The following is a 15897-nucleotide window of genomic DNA, read 5'->3' as shown; positions in this document are numbered from 1 at the left end:
TAATCTACTGCAGTTTACACTGATTCTCAAGGGAAAACGAGCCTGAATTCATCATTTCCATAATCCATGCAGGAGATATACAATAGACTAAAGTGTTTTGAAGACTGCAAATAATTAGAAAGGAGGAAAAAAAAAAAACTTTATTAAAGGAAGTAACATAAAATCTGCTTCCTCTTGGACATGAGCAAAAGCACTAAGGGAAAATGATCTTACCAGTGGGAAAGTATTTCAGGAAAACTTAGGCTGTAGTTTCATTCAGCCAAGCCACAACTGAGATATACCAATATATGAAGAAAAAATATTTTTGCATGAAATGTTAAATAAAAAGCTTGAGAAAAAAAAAAAAAAAAAAAGCTCCCAGTAGTCTTTGCTGAGCAAATCTGCAAACATTCAAGACATTCACACTCCTGAGGGTTTCTGTGTTGTTGTTCTGTGCAAAACTGTAATTTCTATTTTATTATCTTAGAATGTCTAATATAATTTTACTGGCAAACATCCAAATACCTGAAAAAACTTGATTAGTTAAAAATTATTTTGTACTGTATGGACTTTAAAGTATGTTTAATGTTTTTCCATGAGGTTATGAGTACTAGTATAATGTCATTTCTCAGAAGGTTAAAACGGAAAATCTAGAACACACAGTGCTTAATTCTGAAAAATTAATGGCTGCTTACCTGCTACGTTATTAAAACTTTTTTTGGTATTCATGCTCATGTGCTTAAGGTAGTGCTTCTGTTAATAGTTTTGGCAAGTCTGAATCAATTTTGTATTGAATGTCTTAGGGATTTCCACACACAGTCAGTCATATGTAAGTGAAAACATGAAAGTGCTGGCTCTATGATTAAAGAACAGGCTTTCTTTTCTATAATTGCTTAACTTAAATTATAAATAGTTGAAAATTATTATCTGTCTAAATACTTTTCTTCTCATATACTCTGCATTTGAGAAGTTTCGAAAAAAAGTAATAAACTATTTTGTCTATAAAAGTTATTTCCCACTTTAGTGTATTTTTTTATATGTGTGGGGGGGGTTTGATTGGCTGTAGAATGGCCTTTCCTTAGCTGTATAATCTTAAAAACAAAACAAACCACAAATATGTTGGTGTGTGAAATCAGGACATGCATAATAAATATTTTGGAAGATAATACGAGGAAAGAAGAAAATATGTGGGGATTATGCATTCTCTCTATTTATTCTCTTTATTGTCAAGACATACTATTTTTTTGCATGTAGATTCCTCAACATATTTTTTTAGGTGTCAAAACTATGGGATTTTGCTCATTGGCACCACAGTTTCCTTATAATTGTATTTATTTATTTATTTATTTGTTTGTTTTTAAAGAAGGTTTTAAGATATTGTGGATTGTGATTGTGGTGGTTTCATCCTGATGGGCAGCTAAACTTCATCACACCACTCTCTCACTCCTCCTCCTCAAAGGAAGAGGGGGAGAAAATATGATGGACAAGGGCTCACAGGTTGAGATAAGGACAGGGAAGTCATTCATCAATTACCATCAATATACTGGTAAAGTCTAGAAAAGTCTGCTGCATGCTGACTTTAACCATGTCTGACTTCAGAAGTACTTTCTAATAGTTATAACCACAGACATTATAATTTGAGGGTAACTATTTTCTGAAAAACCACTAACGTCGCAGTCTGTGGTTGCATTTCCTAGATAAAATTTAGTACTGCCACCTGATCCTTGTGTGGAAACAAAGAATTTTCCTATAAAATTGCAAACCATTATGTGTTTTCCATTGTTTTTTTGTAATACTGATTGAGTGCTGGTATATAAAGTACACTGTTTCTTTCTGTCTTCCTGCAGATATATGTATAGATTCTAGTTATGTGGTTGTGATTCCTAACATATGTTTGAATATGATTTGTCAATTGAGTATTTTTAAAATTTTTACTCTAATCTTCTAACTCTAATTACTCTAATCTTCTAACTGATGTCAAGCATGTGTATATGAAAAGTCTTGTAAAGAAGCTACTTTTAGCTATAATTAATAATGTGGCCTTTGATTAGATATTAAAAAAAATTTTAAAAAATGGAGTGCAGTTTGTGGAGTGTTCACCCTCAGCTTCTCCTGAAACTGGGCTTTTTCTTTTTCTTGAATAAATTAAAACAATATTAAAAACCTCAAATAGTGCTATACCCTTTTTAGCTGAAGATGAAATAGGGGCAAATTTTTACCATTGCAACAAAAATCTAATTTAGGAAAAAGTTTAAATGTGGTTATAGCATAACAGGAAAGAGCAAAAAAATAAAAATAAAGGAAAATTAAGCACATACACTGAGAGGATGTACATGCAGTTAAGACTTTGTTGAATAGTAGCAATAGGTAATACCAGAATTTAAATCATTGTCTTATCGGTTGGTAATTTACTGTAATGAATTACAGAAAAAGAGCAAAGAAAGATGGTGGCTTTGAATGCTTAGAGGGTTTTGTTTGTTTGTTTGTGAAAGGTAGTATAGAAGAAGGAAAAACTATCACTGATTAACTCAAAGGGTAGGGCAAAAATATGTGTGTTGGCTAGGTGATTGCGTGAATTATTTATCTTACAGCAATTCGTGTCTACTTCAGTTCTCCTTCTCCAAGTGTCCTGAATGACAAATACAATATATATGCTGTGTTCAGCCGAGATAGAGGTGTACTGCATAATCACCTACTTTGGTGCCCACTGCCACCTTACAAAAATGACAGGATTGGTATTGCACAAACTGCTAATGACAACGTATATACTGCCACTTTGAGTGTCTCAAGAAACAATATGTGTTGAATGTTTGCTGAATACTTGTGTGCTTATTTTCCTGATTTACAATCTCTCTCATTAACAAATAAACTTCCTTATTGAAGCCTACATTTTGCCTTAGATGAAGTCTTGGAGATCTGTTGCTCTTTAAACCTTTCTGAAAATTAAATGGAAAGGGTAAAAAGAATTTACTTTCCAGTTTGTCAATCCCACAGCAAAGCTGTCTTTTGATATCCTTGAGCCTTCTGGCGTTTTCACAGAGGCCTATGTTTGCTGGTTGTGAGCTGCAAGTAAAAGAAAGTACAAAATGAATCACCTAGTTTGGTACTGTTGTTAGTGGCTGTAGTGTCTGGTTTTTAAGACAAAAGCCTAGGAAGAAAACTGTGTTTTCTTGTATTGCTTGAATATCCTTGCCACTAAATTCAGGAGAGATGGGTAAACTCCATTGAGAAACAGACATTTAAATCACAGAGAAACAAAATCCTGTAATTCATGCTAGAGTATGGTCGGTGAAGCTTAACCTCCCAAAATGAGAAGTGTTTTGGAATATAGTCTGGTAATGATGGACTTGTCTGAATTCTTGTCTTTCACTTTTTGGAATTTTTAGGGAAGCAAAGAGGATCCTTTATATCAACACCAAGTTGGGCATAAGTGTTGATCTGCTTGAGGTAGGGAGGCTTTGCAGAGGGATTTGGATAGGCTGGACTGATGGGCCAAGGGCAAAAGTATGAGGTTCAACAAAGCTAAGTGCTGGGTCCTGCACTTGGCGCACAACAACCCTGTGCAATGCTACAGGCTGGGGGAAGAGTGATTGAAAGCCGTCTGGCAGACAGGGACCTCGGGGTATTTGTCAATAGCTGGCTGAACATGAGCCAGTAGCATGCCCAGATGGCCAGGAAGGCCAACCATCCCGGCTTGTGTCAGAAATAGCATGGCCAGCAGGACTAGGGAATGATTGTCCCCCTGTACTCGGCTCTCGTGAGGCTGCAACTCACTGTGTTCAATTTGGAACCCCTCACTGCAAAAGGTGCTGGAGCATGACCAAAGAAGGGCAATGAAGCTGGTGAATGGTCTAGGAAACAAGTCTTATGAGGAGTGGCCGATGGAGGTGGGGTTGTTTATCATAGAGAAAAGGAGTCTCAGGGGAGACCTTATCACCCTCTACAATTACCTTAAAGGGGCCTATAGCGACGTGGGGGTTAGTCTCTTCTCCCAAGCACCAAGTGATAAGACGAGGAAACAGCCTTAAGTTACTCCAGGAGAGGTTTAGGTTGGATATTAGGAAAAAATTGTTCACTGAAAGGGTTGTGAAGTATTGGAACAGGCTGCCCAGAGAAGTGTTTGAGTCACCATCCCTGGAGGTCTTCAAAGATGTGTGGATGTAGAGCTTAGGGACATGGTTTAATGGTGGACTTGACAGTGCTAGGTTAAAGGTTGGACTAGGTAAGTGTATATGATGTTAAAAAATAATATTTTGTATCATCTTTTTTCTCTTGAATTAAGTCTTGATAATAAGTAAAGACTAGCATAATTATGGTATGCTTTGTTTATTGCCTCAACAGGACTTTATACAACTTTGCTTTCACTTTTATACATAACTTCATAGACATCAGAGGCTGTTCTTAATTTTTGGAAATTGTCACTGTAAACGGAAAAGAATTATTTACATTTTTTTTAACCTTTTAATATTGCTGTAATAGAATAATCTTTCATAAATGTATCTACAGTAGTTTCTGTTCTCTTGAGATTTCTTCTTTTAATAGACCTTAAGAATTTCATTGTATTTTTTATTTGGACCTTCATTCAAATATTGTTTAAGTTTCAAGTATCCTGATATTAAGGAAAGTTAACATGCATTCATTATTTGTAAGTATTTTATTAATGTAGGACTTTCTGCATAATAATATATAACACCTTATCAAGTCTCTAATTTGCCTTTGAGCTTAATGGAGTAAATGACTGCATTAGTTTCCATTATAATATGAAACTTTGGGACTTTTTGACAAATTAAGCTGGCATGAGAATATAAGAACAGAATGTTTCTATAATGTGTAACTTTCTGCTACTTTTTTCTGTTTGTCATGCCAGAGTTCTTTATTGAAAGAGACCCTTGTCTCAGGATTTTTCTTTGTAAAGTGAATTAAAATATATAAATAAAAAGATGATAATCTTAGTAATCTTTCACAACTATGATTTTCAATATTTGTTGTGTTTCTGAACAGTGAGGGGTATATAGCTGCACAGTTCAAATTTGGGATTTTAGACTCTTATATGCAGCAAAAATATAGTTCTGCAGCTACTATTCAGTTTTGGTTTAAAAGGAGTAAAAGGATAAATATCTTATACCTCTAAAGCCTTAGCATTCCACCTGTTCTTCCAAGCGAATCCTTTCAATACCATTGAGTTTCTGCAAAAATATTTTCTGCGAAGAATTGTAAAACACCAAGAATGCGTAAGTTAGCATTCTGAGATGCTGTATTTGAGGGTGTCACTGCAGTTTGACAAATGTTTCTTAAACCAATAAAGTAAACAAAGCAATAAAATGCTTGTCATGTAAGCTCTCAAACATTTATCAAGTTATGTATTTCTCCTTATTTTAGCCATTATCCCTGTATAAATAAGTATCGTGTTTTAACTGAATACTTTAAATTGAATACTGTAAGTTTTGCAGCAAAGTATTTTTTTTTCTTCTGAATCAGACAATGTGTGTACAAGGTAGACTCAGTCATTCTGACAAGAGCTTGAATGCCTGTTAATAATTAAATCTAAAAAATAAATTAATCCATCATTGATTTTTATGTTTTTATTAAAGAGATGAAAAATGTGGGGGTTTGTGTTTTTTGTTTGTTTTTAACAGTTTTTAGCTTTGCTTTCTGTGTACAAACTGTGTTGCTTAGTAAGCATTATTCTGATAGAAGATTTAGTTGATAATGGATCATATCTGATATGAATTGAGGATATGAATTGTGGTCTGTAGAAGAAAAAAATGTGATAACCTTATAATTTCTATGAGTATTTGAAACAGGTTTCATTTTTTTTTTCACCTCTGTATTTTTTAAGGACTAGAACTTCTTGCAAAAACAAAATGCAACTAAAGTAATATTGCTGAATAGTTATATTGTTATATGTTATGTTTCTGTTCTATAAAAACAAAAAATACATTCCATCCTATTAAATTTTGATTGCAGCTTACTATTTATTCACTAACAGTGAATGCAGTAAGCAAGCTTAAGTCTGTAGATACTGATTAGTGGAAGTACATCACATCCCTGCTTCGTTCTGCAGGTGCGCTGATAGTATTTCTGCTACATCCACTTTTGAATGTTTAGCGTAAAAGCATAGGAATTACAAATGCCACTATTTGACTTCTGAGAAATGAAAATTGCTTCAAACAATCAAACAAGCGAACTCTAATTAACTACCTGTTCCCAAGGCCCTATGTCAGACATGAAATTTCAGCTGAGGTCCACTATTTATTCAATCTATTATTCTGTATCCACACTTTCAAAGATAATGTATGGTGAATCCTGTGACTTTTCTGATTAGTCTTAAAAATAAATAAATAAATAATCCTCTCTTTCTTTTCCCTTTTACCTTTCCCCTCTCTCTTTCCTCATCCAAATAATTTAACACATACTGTGTCATTATTTTTACTGGATGTTGTGTAATTTTCTTATAATATTAATCTTTTGTATGTTTCAGGAATTTTGGTTGTCATCTCATGTTCCTGAATTTTGAAAACAGAACTCTTGGCTAAATATTGTTGTTACTTATTTCATGAGTGACTTTGAGATGCTGGGACTTAATCTTTAGGACAGTGAGTTTAGTCCAGGAAGATTTTTCCTTAGCTGATAATTTATGCAAATACATTGTATTGGAGGTGATTTAAGATTTTTAAGGGTTTTTTTTTAATTTTTTGCGTTTTAAGTTGTTCCCAGCTTTCTCTATTATATTGTACTTCTAGTACTCAATCAGAATTGATTTAGGGTCATGCTAATTTGGGGCAGGGAAGTAACTATTATCGTTTAAAAAAAAAAAAAAGTCATGATAAACTTCTACTAGGAAAGAAAAGGATGAGCTGAATTACATTTGTGAAATACTTGTAATATTTACACTTAACATGTTTTCCTTTTACAAAGGAAATTGTCAAGGAAGCATTAATGGAGGAGCAAAAACGAAGTGAAAAGGCAATCGAAGAAGCTGTGAAAAGGACGAGGGAGGAACTGGTGGAATATATTAAAGAACAGAAAAGGGTAAGTTACCAGTGGCTAAAGGGTTTTATTTCCTGGAGTGAGAAATTGATGAAGTTTATTAATCCTGAAGCCTGTCTTGAAATGCACAGAAAAAACATCCTGGGGATGTTCAAGCAAAGGTTGGACCTGGTGTTTAGGGACATGGTTTAGTGGGTGACATTGGTGGTTGGGGGATGGTTGGACCAGATGATCGTGGAGGTCTTTTCCAACCTTAATGATTCTATGTTTCTCTTCACTGTTGATATATAGATCACACAATTTTGAATTGACAGTGAGATTGTCTAGATTTCCCAAATCAGATTATTTCAGCTGTATCTGGGAGAAAAATAAATAGGATTTTGGTTACAATAAACCTATATTTTGTTTGAAATGACAGAACAAAAAGTCTTCAGTTGCCTGCTACAGAGTTTCTGTAAATTTTCCTTTGTGTATAAATGGACTTGCACATCATTTATTACTCCTTTGCGGGTACACCATACCTTTATAATCTTGTTTATATTAAAAGTATGTGAGGTCAAAGCCTGGAAAAAAAAAAAAAAAACAAAAAAAAACCTCCCCTTTTGCAGCTTCTGCCATTTCCTCGGGTCCTGTCACTGTCCCCAGAGAGCAGAGCTCAGCGCCTGCCCCTCTGCTCCCCTCGTGAGGGAGCTGCAGACCGCCATGAGGCCTCCCCTCAGCCTCCTCTGTTCTGGGCTGAACAAACCGAATGATTTCAGCCGCTACGCATACTTCCTGCTCTCTAGACCCTTCACCATCTTTGTAGCCCTCCTTTGGACACTCTCTAATAGTTTTATTTCATTTTTATACTGTTGTGCCCCAAATCACACACAGTACTCAAATTGAGGCTGCACTAGTGCAGTGTAGAGCAGACAATCACTTCCCTTGACTGGCTGGCAATACTGTGTCTGATGCACCCCAGGATGCAGTTGATCCTCTTGGCTGCCAGGGCACGCTGTTGGCTTGTATTAAACTTGCTGTTGACCAAAACCCCCAGATCCCTTTCTGCAGGGCTGCTCTCCAGCATCTCGTCCCCCCGTCTGTACGTATAGCCAGGGTTGTCCCTTCCCAGGTGCAGAATCCGACACTTGCTCTTGTTAAACTTCATATTGTTGGTGATTGCCCAGCTTTCTGATTTGTCAAGATCTCTCTGCAAGACCTCTCCACCTTTGATGGAGTCAACAGCTCCTCCCACTTTGTCATCTGCAAACAAAAACACCTTCTAGTCCTACATCCAAGTCATTTTTCTAGTTGTATGCTGGACATTTTGTCCAGAAGGATATTGTGAGAAACAGTATCGAAGGCTTTACAGAAATCCAAAATGATTATATCAACTGGCTTCCCTTGGTCAGCTAGATGGAAAGGAAATTAGGTTTGTTAAGTAGCACCTTTGCCTCATGAACCCATGTTGGCTGTGACCAATGACCTCATTGTCCTTTAGGTGTTTTTCAGTAACTCCTACAATAATTTTCTCCATAATTTTACCAGGCACTGAAGTGAGTCTGACAGGCCTGTAATTACCAGGGTCTTCTTTCTTTCCCTTCTTGAAAATTGGAATAATTTTTGCCAGCTTCCAGTCAGCTAGGACATCCCCAGATTCCAAAGACATTTGAAAAATAATTGAGAGAGGTTTTGCAATTACATCAGCCAGCTCCCTGAGTATCCTGGGATGAATCCCTTTGGGCCCCATAGACTTATATGCATCCAGGTGGTGACAAGTCTGGGATTGGCTGGGCTGGGAGTTTATCATTCACACAGTCACGGTGCTCCAACTCAGGGGACCTGGGGTCCCTGATCCTGTCATTGGTGTTATGAACTCGTTCTGTATTTAAGTTCAGAGTGGAAGATGTTTTTGACTCCAAATCATTAGGCACAATAGCTTATATAAGAGTAAAAGAGTAAAAAGTAAGAGACAGAGTAAATGGACCTTGATCAAAGCCCATGTACCTGTCAGAGTACAAAATATACCTTATGAACTATATTAAAAAGCAGCAGCCTATGGAAGGAATTTCTAGAAAGAACTCAGGGAACACACCTTTCTTCCTTGGCTGAGATTTAATGATTTTTTTATTATTATTACTTTTTTTTTTTTTACTGAATGATGGGGAGAGTTTCAGTTATGCTCTTGCAAAGGTAGCATACACATTGTACATTTCATCATTGTTTTGAAAACAAGTTTTTAGAATCCTTCAAACATGGCTACAATGATATTAGAACCTGCTTAGCAGTGGTTAAGTGTTTTAAGAAAAGACTTATGAACAAATTCGTATTCAAAAACTTTTACCTCATGGTAAATGTATTAAATATCAGTTTCCAAAGTAGCTTTTAACTCATTTAGTCATTTATTGTATTAGATTTTCTTTTACAAAATGTTTAGCAGTTGTGATATCAGTTTTAGGAAATCAGTTGCATGCTTGGCTAGTTATATATCTGTTGCAAATATTTTCAAGTAATAATGAGCTTTTACTATGCTTGGTTTCTTAGAAGAATTTCTATAACAATTTATAAAAGTCAGATCTGTCAATCCCACAAGTTTTGCAGTACATTATACATGTAGTCCAACATTATACTACACTATATGTAACAGTAAATATTTACTTAGTTTGTATCTTTGTGTTAGAAGGAATTGACTGTGAATGAATCTTTTTAAAAATAGATTGATAATTATTTGTAGAGATCATTCATGTCAACATAACATATATACAAGGAAAACAAACTAGAAATCTCCTGATGCAGTTCCAGAACTGACCTCAGTTGTAGTCCAGCTATGCTACTTCTATAATAGTGGTTACTTTTGAAGGCCAAGACACCATATGATTTACAAGTTCGGAGATTTCACAAATCCAGCTTCTCAGCATCCAATGTACACTTTAACAGTCACTTAATATATAGTATGTATGCGTGGGATTCTTTGAAGTAGTTGTAAGTTACTTTAACAAAAAATTTAAAAAATGATCTTCCTTTATTCTTACACAGTACTTTTCAACCCTTTCTTTCCTGATCAGTATGCTTTTAACAGAAGTTCTTTGAGGAAACTAAATGTCCTAGGTTTCATAAAATTTCTGAGTAATTTATTGTCATATACATAAAATTTATTCATACCTATGGTGGATCTATAAAGACCCTATTTCAAAACCTTTCACAGATAAATAATTCAGAGTTAATCTAATTAGTTTTACATTATTTAATTAGTTTTTACATATTTAATTAGTTTTACACATAATACGTTTGACACTGTTGCCCACAAATGAGTCACATCAGTGAAAACAAAAGTGAGTTGTCTCTTTGACTGTATTTTCTCATGGGCAAATGAACAAGTGGCAAGTGTGGGTGTGTGGGGGGGGAGAGTTATATGAAAAATGAGAGATTGGGAGCATAAAAGTTAGTTAGGAGGGGGGAAATGGAAGATAAAGCAACAATATCATCATGCTAAAATGCCTAAGATAAGAAAAAATGTTATTTACTCTGAATTCAAGCCAAAGTGTCTATATCAAGTGGAGAATGTCAGTAATTCTTCATCTCTCATTAAAGGACACTGCAAACTAAAACAAAACAAAAAAAAAGAAAGGAAATTCTGAAGGCAACATATAGTTTGAGACAATAAATGAAAGATGGACAATACATTGTCATTGTGCTTTTTTATATTTAAAATAAAATCCCAAGTTTTTAAACATATATGGAACTATATTGACAATGGTTCAATTTATATACTTCAGTCTTAGTTTTAGTTTCTTTATTGCATTTTCAATGAAGAATATTATACTAGAAAAATGTTTTCTATGTTGCCACAAGTAACATCTTAAGAATCTGGATATCTTAGATGTGAAGGAATTTTCACAGGAATTTGTCCCTTTATTTTGCAATTACTTCATAACCACAATTGTTCTCAAGTGTGCTTCAAACCTGAAAAAAAAGTAAGACTGACATATCTGTTGAAAGACATCTTTGAAAGGTATCAGACTTGTAGAGGTTTATATAAACCTTAACACCTTGAAGAACTCTTCTAAGTCAAATTTGAATACACTTGCTACTGCTAATAGCCAGGCATGCTTTTTTCAGCAAAGGCACACACACATTATGTCCAGAAAATTATCTTTGTTAATTTCCTGAAAGTTTATTTGACCCTGTAGTACATAGGTCCTTTTTTGAACATAAATGTCAGGAAGGCAAAACAATGTTTCACCTTCCTGATGATGTAAGGGAAAATGGGGTGGCGGTGGTGAACACAGATACACACATATAAAATGAAGACAGGCACTGAAGTAGGATTAAATAGCAATCCACTGTGTTCACTTTTAATTATCATAAAAATAAATGTTATTCTTAGATTATATCCAGTGCATAGTTACAGCACACTATTGGGTGCCACCTGTACCCTTGGATGACTAGATGTAGGGGGAAGCAATATCTTGCAGTTTGGTTAGAGAGTGAAGTAACAGTAGGAAAGCACTCGTCCATGAGTATCAACATTCTGTCCCATTTGACATAAGCCCAAGATTTGCTAACTCGTTTGCCAGTGTTGTCTTTTGTGGCTTGATGTTCATAAACCTATCACCTCTGGGCTTGCATTGTGGTCCTTGCTCATCTGACTGCTTTGAAAATAGCCAGTACAGTGACAGGCACCCACATCTTAAGTGCCCCAAGATATAATAAATCACATAGGCCAGACATTCAGACTCATTGTGCCTGTGTTATTGATTGGAGTGAGAAGCCTTTTACATTTTTGCATTGTCTTTAAAAATTCTACTGTTTGTTTTCATACTGAATATATCTGAAGGGGTTTCAGGGTGTAATAGCTATTTGTTTTTTCCTCAGTGATGCTGATGTGATATTATACATTTGCATGTCTGTATGTAGGCACTCACATGTGTGTGTATGTAGACTTACATATTTATTTACTCTTTGGAGAACATGACAAGAAGTAGAGCCCTAGTGGAAAGAAATCGAGTTTAATGGTAGAGTTTAACTACAGCCTAATATTGCAGTTCCCAAAATGTTATCCATGGACTAAGAGACAAAGGCATGGCAGGTGACCTGACACTGACCTGTAGAACTGTATTACTTCTCTAATATTTTTGATTAAAGATTTGATTAGTGAGTACATGGTGCTCTTTTAGGAACATATGTTAAAAAAAAAAACAAAAAGGCTTCTTGTATGAACTCCATGTGGGGCTTTGGTCCATTACATGAACACTCTGGTTCAGTTTGATAGCCATGAAGCATGTGAACAAAAACATATCTTTGTCCCACAGTGCGAGTTTTATAAGGAATTCCAAGGAACTTTCACATTTGTTTGCTCCGGTGTGCAGTGTAATTATGTGACAGACTTTATGGAGGTATGTTGAAAGTATTCTAATTTTGTGGTTAGAAGAATAAGACAAGTATGTTAGGATTGTGTGTAAAGTAATGTTTGGACAACACCTTTGTCATAGTCTTTTGCTTGCACTGTCTCCTGTCACTGATCCAAGTTGTGAAAAAAAAACCACTAGGTGTAACCTACAACAGATACAACAACCTATGAAACTGTACAGTAGCAGACAGGCATTGTTGTAAGGCAGACAAGTGAATTATCAGATTCCACCGGTCTGAGAGAAGTCAAGTCAGCTGATTAACAGGAGTAAGAGTTAATTTCTGAACAGGGAAAAAGCTTGAAAACAAGTTGTAAAATAGCAAGAAAGCAGTGTCTGAATAAATAAATAAATAAAAATCAATGTTGAAGTATATTAAGGTCCTATGCATCTTAGTCTTATTTTGAAGTAATGAAACCATTCCTAAAGAAATTTGCAGTATGGAACTACACATTTTTCTTTTTATGTGGGGAGTTTAGTGCCTGCTGTTCCACAAAGACAGTTCCTGAAAGAGTTGCCTTATATGACTAGCTGAGATGATTTTTTATTAAATTGCAGACAGAAAGCAAGAAAAGCAGCGTAATAAAAACAATATTGCAATATTAAAATACTCCAAAAAGCCTTCAAAATTGACATAAGTGAATTTTCTATCCAGTGTTTAGTGAAATAGTTGAGATTTTCAATATCAAAACTAATAAGTTAGTTCAGGGATATTTTGAGAAGTAATGTAGCTAGGTAGTCACACAGCGTATTCTGTTTCTAACCAGTGAAATGGTGCAGGGATCCAGATGCATTCTAGCAGTAAAACATACTGGCAAGTAAATATTTTTATATAAATTATACATTCCTTTAATAATTTCTGTGAGACTTTATATACTTAAACTGCATGTAGAATGAAGAAAAAGATAGGAATTGAGTATATTGTTAACATATATGCTTAATTAGCTTCTATGATTTTTTGGGTTTTCTTTCCTGTCGATTGCAAATGCTAGCATCACTAAACTTCTCATGCACAAAAAGACTGCTCTACAGTAGTTAGCAAAAAAAATTGCATGCTGTAGTCCCCTGCAATAAATTTGAAGGGAAAAGTAACTCACCTGTGACTTTTTGGGCTAGATGTCCAAGTGGTTTATCCAGCAGAAAATATCCTGATAGTCCTGATCCTAAAAAAATATGCTTACATGCTTTATTTTATGCTCTGATCTTGTTTACATTAGGTATCATGATCTGTAAAATGTTGGCAGAAAAGTGAATTTGGTGTCAGGCAAAGAACATGGAGAACATAGAAGTTCTATTACACTCAGTTCACTGCTGTATTTTCAATGTTCAGAATTATTATCATTATGAGCCTCAAACTGTGGATGTGAACTTGCTGAGATCCAGGAAAAAATCGTTTATATTTCTGTATACGTGTAGGTTCTAATTATTTTAAATGTATTAATTTCAAAGAGGGTGTATCACATTTTAATATTAAACAACTGAAATGCAAGTGGATTTCACTTTTCTGGAGGTATTTTATACTTAAAAAATAAAAAATCAATTGTTTCCCAACATCAGGAAGCACCAAATTAGTATAGTGAAAAGTTTGAGGTAATACTATTGTCAGTATAAGCCTACTGATTTCTTCCATTTTTCTTCTTTTCTTTATATGATGGAGATTTTTAAAAGTAAGTTCTTGTAGGAAGTGGAAGAACAGTAGGAAATGTAACATTTGATTTTAAATTGATTTTAAACGTGTTTTTTAAGGTCAAATTCAAACCTTCTTTGTTCTGACAGGTATAAATTACATGTCCTGAAACAGTCTAACCTGCTGCATCTCAGGATTCAAAAGTGAACTTAAGGTTTCTATCACAGTCTCCCATTAGTCTTTCACCAGTGAAAATTGAAGCAAGAATACATAGCTTAGCCATATACCACAAAAATTGCCTTAACAGTTTAGTAATTGCTAACTAAAATATGATATTTCACAAGTCCAGGGATTGTTTAAAATCATGAAGCAATGGCTTCGTGGGTTCTCTTCATTCTAGGTCAGATACTCTGTTTTTGCATTCAGATTGGCTCCTGAGTGCACTTCTATTTATAACCAAATTTTCTGTTTAAAAGATTGGAATGGACTTCATGGGTTTTCAAATCAATATTTTGCCATTATCTATAATTCCTTTCCAAAGTAGTCACAGAAGTGTTATCTTGAAACACTTACCGTAATCTTTTTCCATTTCATAGCAAGAGCAGCAGTAGGAAATTGTCATTTTATGAATTCATCATTCAAATAGGGATGTTTTAGGGGTCAGGCTTGTACTTGGTTGAGTGCACTTTGCTTTTGCCTAATGTGTTTTATAGCCTAATCCTCTGATCACAAGTTCAAGCAATCACTTCCCACCTCTGCTTCTTTACTGTTTGCTTTAGTAAAGGGTCATCAAGTCCTGCAGTGCTATTATTACTTTCCCAATAGTTGTTAATTCTGTACATTTTATATATCTGTAAAAGTACCAGGAGACAAAATAATACTGTAATAATTTTTTGTTAGTTTGTGTGCATCTGTACAGAACCATTAAAAATGTGGTCATGAAGTAGAGAGCTTTTTGGCTTTCTACATGTTGTGCTCTTATGTAACGGGGTGTTAGTGTAATAGTTTATAATTGCATAAGAGTTTGGTGGGGTTTTTTGTTTGTTTGTTTGTTTTTGAAACTTTGTTTAATCATCACTGAAGCATTTTATGATTCTTTTTGCATAAGGGACTTTTTTGAGTATCCCTATTTAAATAAATGCTAAAGGTCCAGTTTGATTTTAGTGTGAATACAAAGGCTTCAAAAATGTCAGCTTTATCCTGGAGCATAGAAAATTGGATTTTCCTAGTTTTTACACAGGAATTCATACTCTTAGAGTTATCCATCTTGAGGATTTGACTGTTGGGATATTTGACATTTTAAATAATTGAATTACTTGGGTTATTTTTTTTTCTCTTTGCGATTACTTGTTTATACAAGATTTTGTGAGACATTTATGCACTGTTTTCCCTTTGTCCTTAATTTCTTTTTCCATTCCTGTGGTTGAGTTTTTAATGTCTACAGTACTTGTATTGTGTGTTCTAAAATAATTATTTCCAGTACTATCAAATAAATAATTGAACTGAGTTCTGAAAGGGTGACTTCACATTAATATGGAATAAATTAGATCCAGTGTTTCAGTGATAAGAAATAAGATTTTGGTGCAGAAACCTTTATTACCTATATTTTTCAGATTTCTTTATTGGCATCTTTTCTACCAATGTTTTATGCTTGCCTGAATCATTTTGAACTAAGCCCCCAGGAAGAGGAGAGTGTAGCTTACATTCTGCCTACATTCAAACAGTAGAAAACTAGTGAAAAAATATATTTAGCCTAGGAATTTCTGTTCTAATATGTGAATTTTAAGGTCAATTTTTGCTTGAGAGAATTTTGACTAATTTGAATAGTTATATAGATTTACTGTCTTAAAAATTAAAGGCCAAAATAAGTAGATGCAGGAGCATAAAGAGCATTTATGTCCATTGAGCATTTGT

The 15897-nt window shown here is 34.6% G+C and overlaps 1 protein-coding gene across 2 annotated transcripts in view; it reads left to right on the top strand.

The window, feature by feature from the left end:
* Positions 1 to 15897, top strand: part of CCDC91 (coiled-coil domain containing 91) — a 165849-nt gene that overhangs the window by 124558 nt on the left and 25394 nt on the right. The window contains exons 14-15 of one of the 2 annotated variants that reach the window (XM_040545006.1): positions 6898 to 7011; positions 12261 to 12368. In XM_040545006.1, coding sequence (XP_040400940.1) covers positions 6898 to 7011; positions 12261 to 12353 — 207 coding nt within the window. In that variant the 3' untranslated portion in view covers positions 12354 to 12368. Of the gene's footprint in view, positions 1 to 6897; positions 7012 to 12260; positions 12369 to 15897 lie in introns of those variants that run through there. The other variant, XM_040545004.1, reaches the window with a different exon arrangement.

Source organism: Cygnus olor, chromosome 1 (genome assembly GCF_009769625.2).
Source record: "Cygnus olor isolate bCygOlo1 chromosome 1, bCygOlo1.pri.v2, whole genome shotgun sequence".
Classification (NCBI taxonomy): Eukaryota; Metazoa; Chordata; class Aves; order Anseriformes; family Anatidae; genus Cygnus; species Cygnus olor.
Note: the sequence above shows the minus strand (reverse complement) of the source record. Positions and strands in the feature narration are given on the sequence as shown.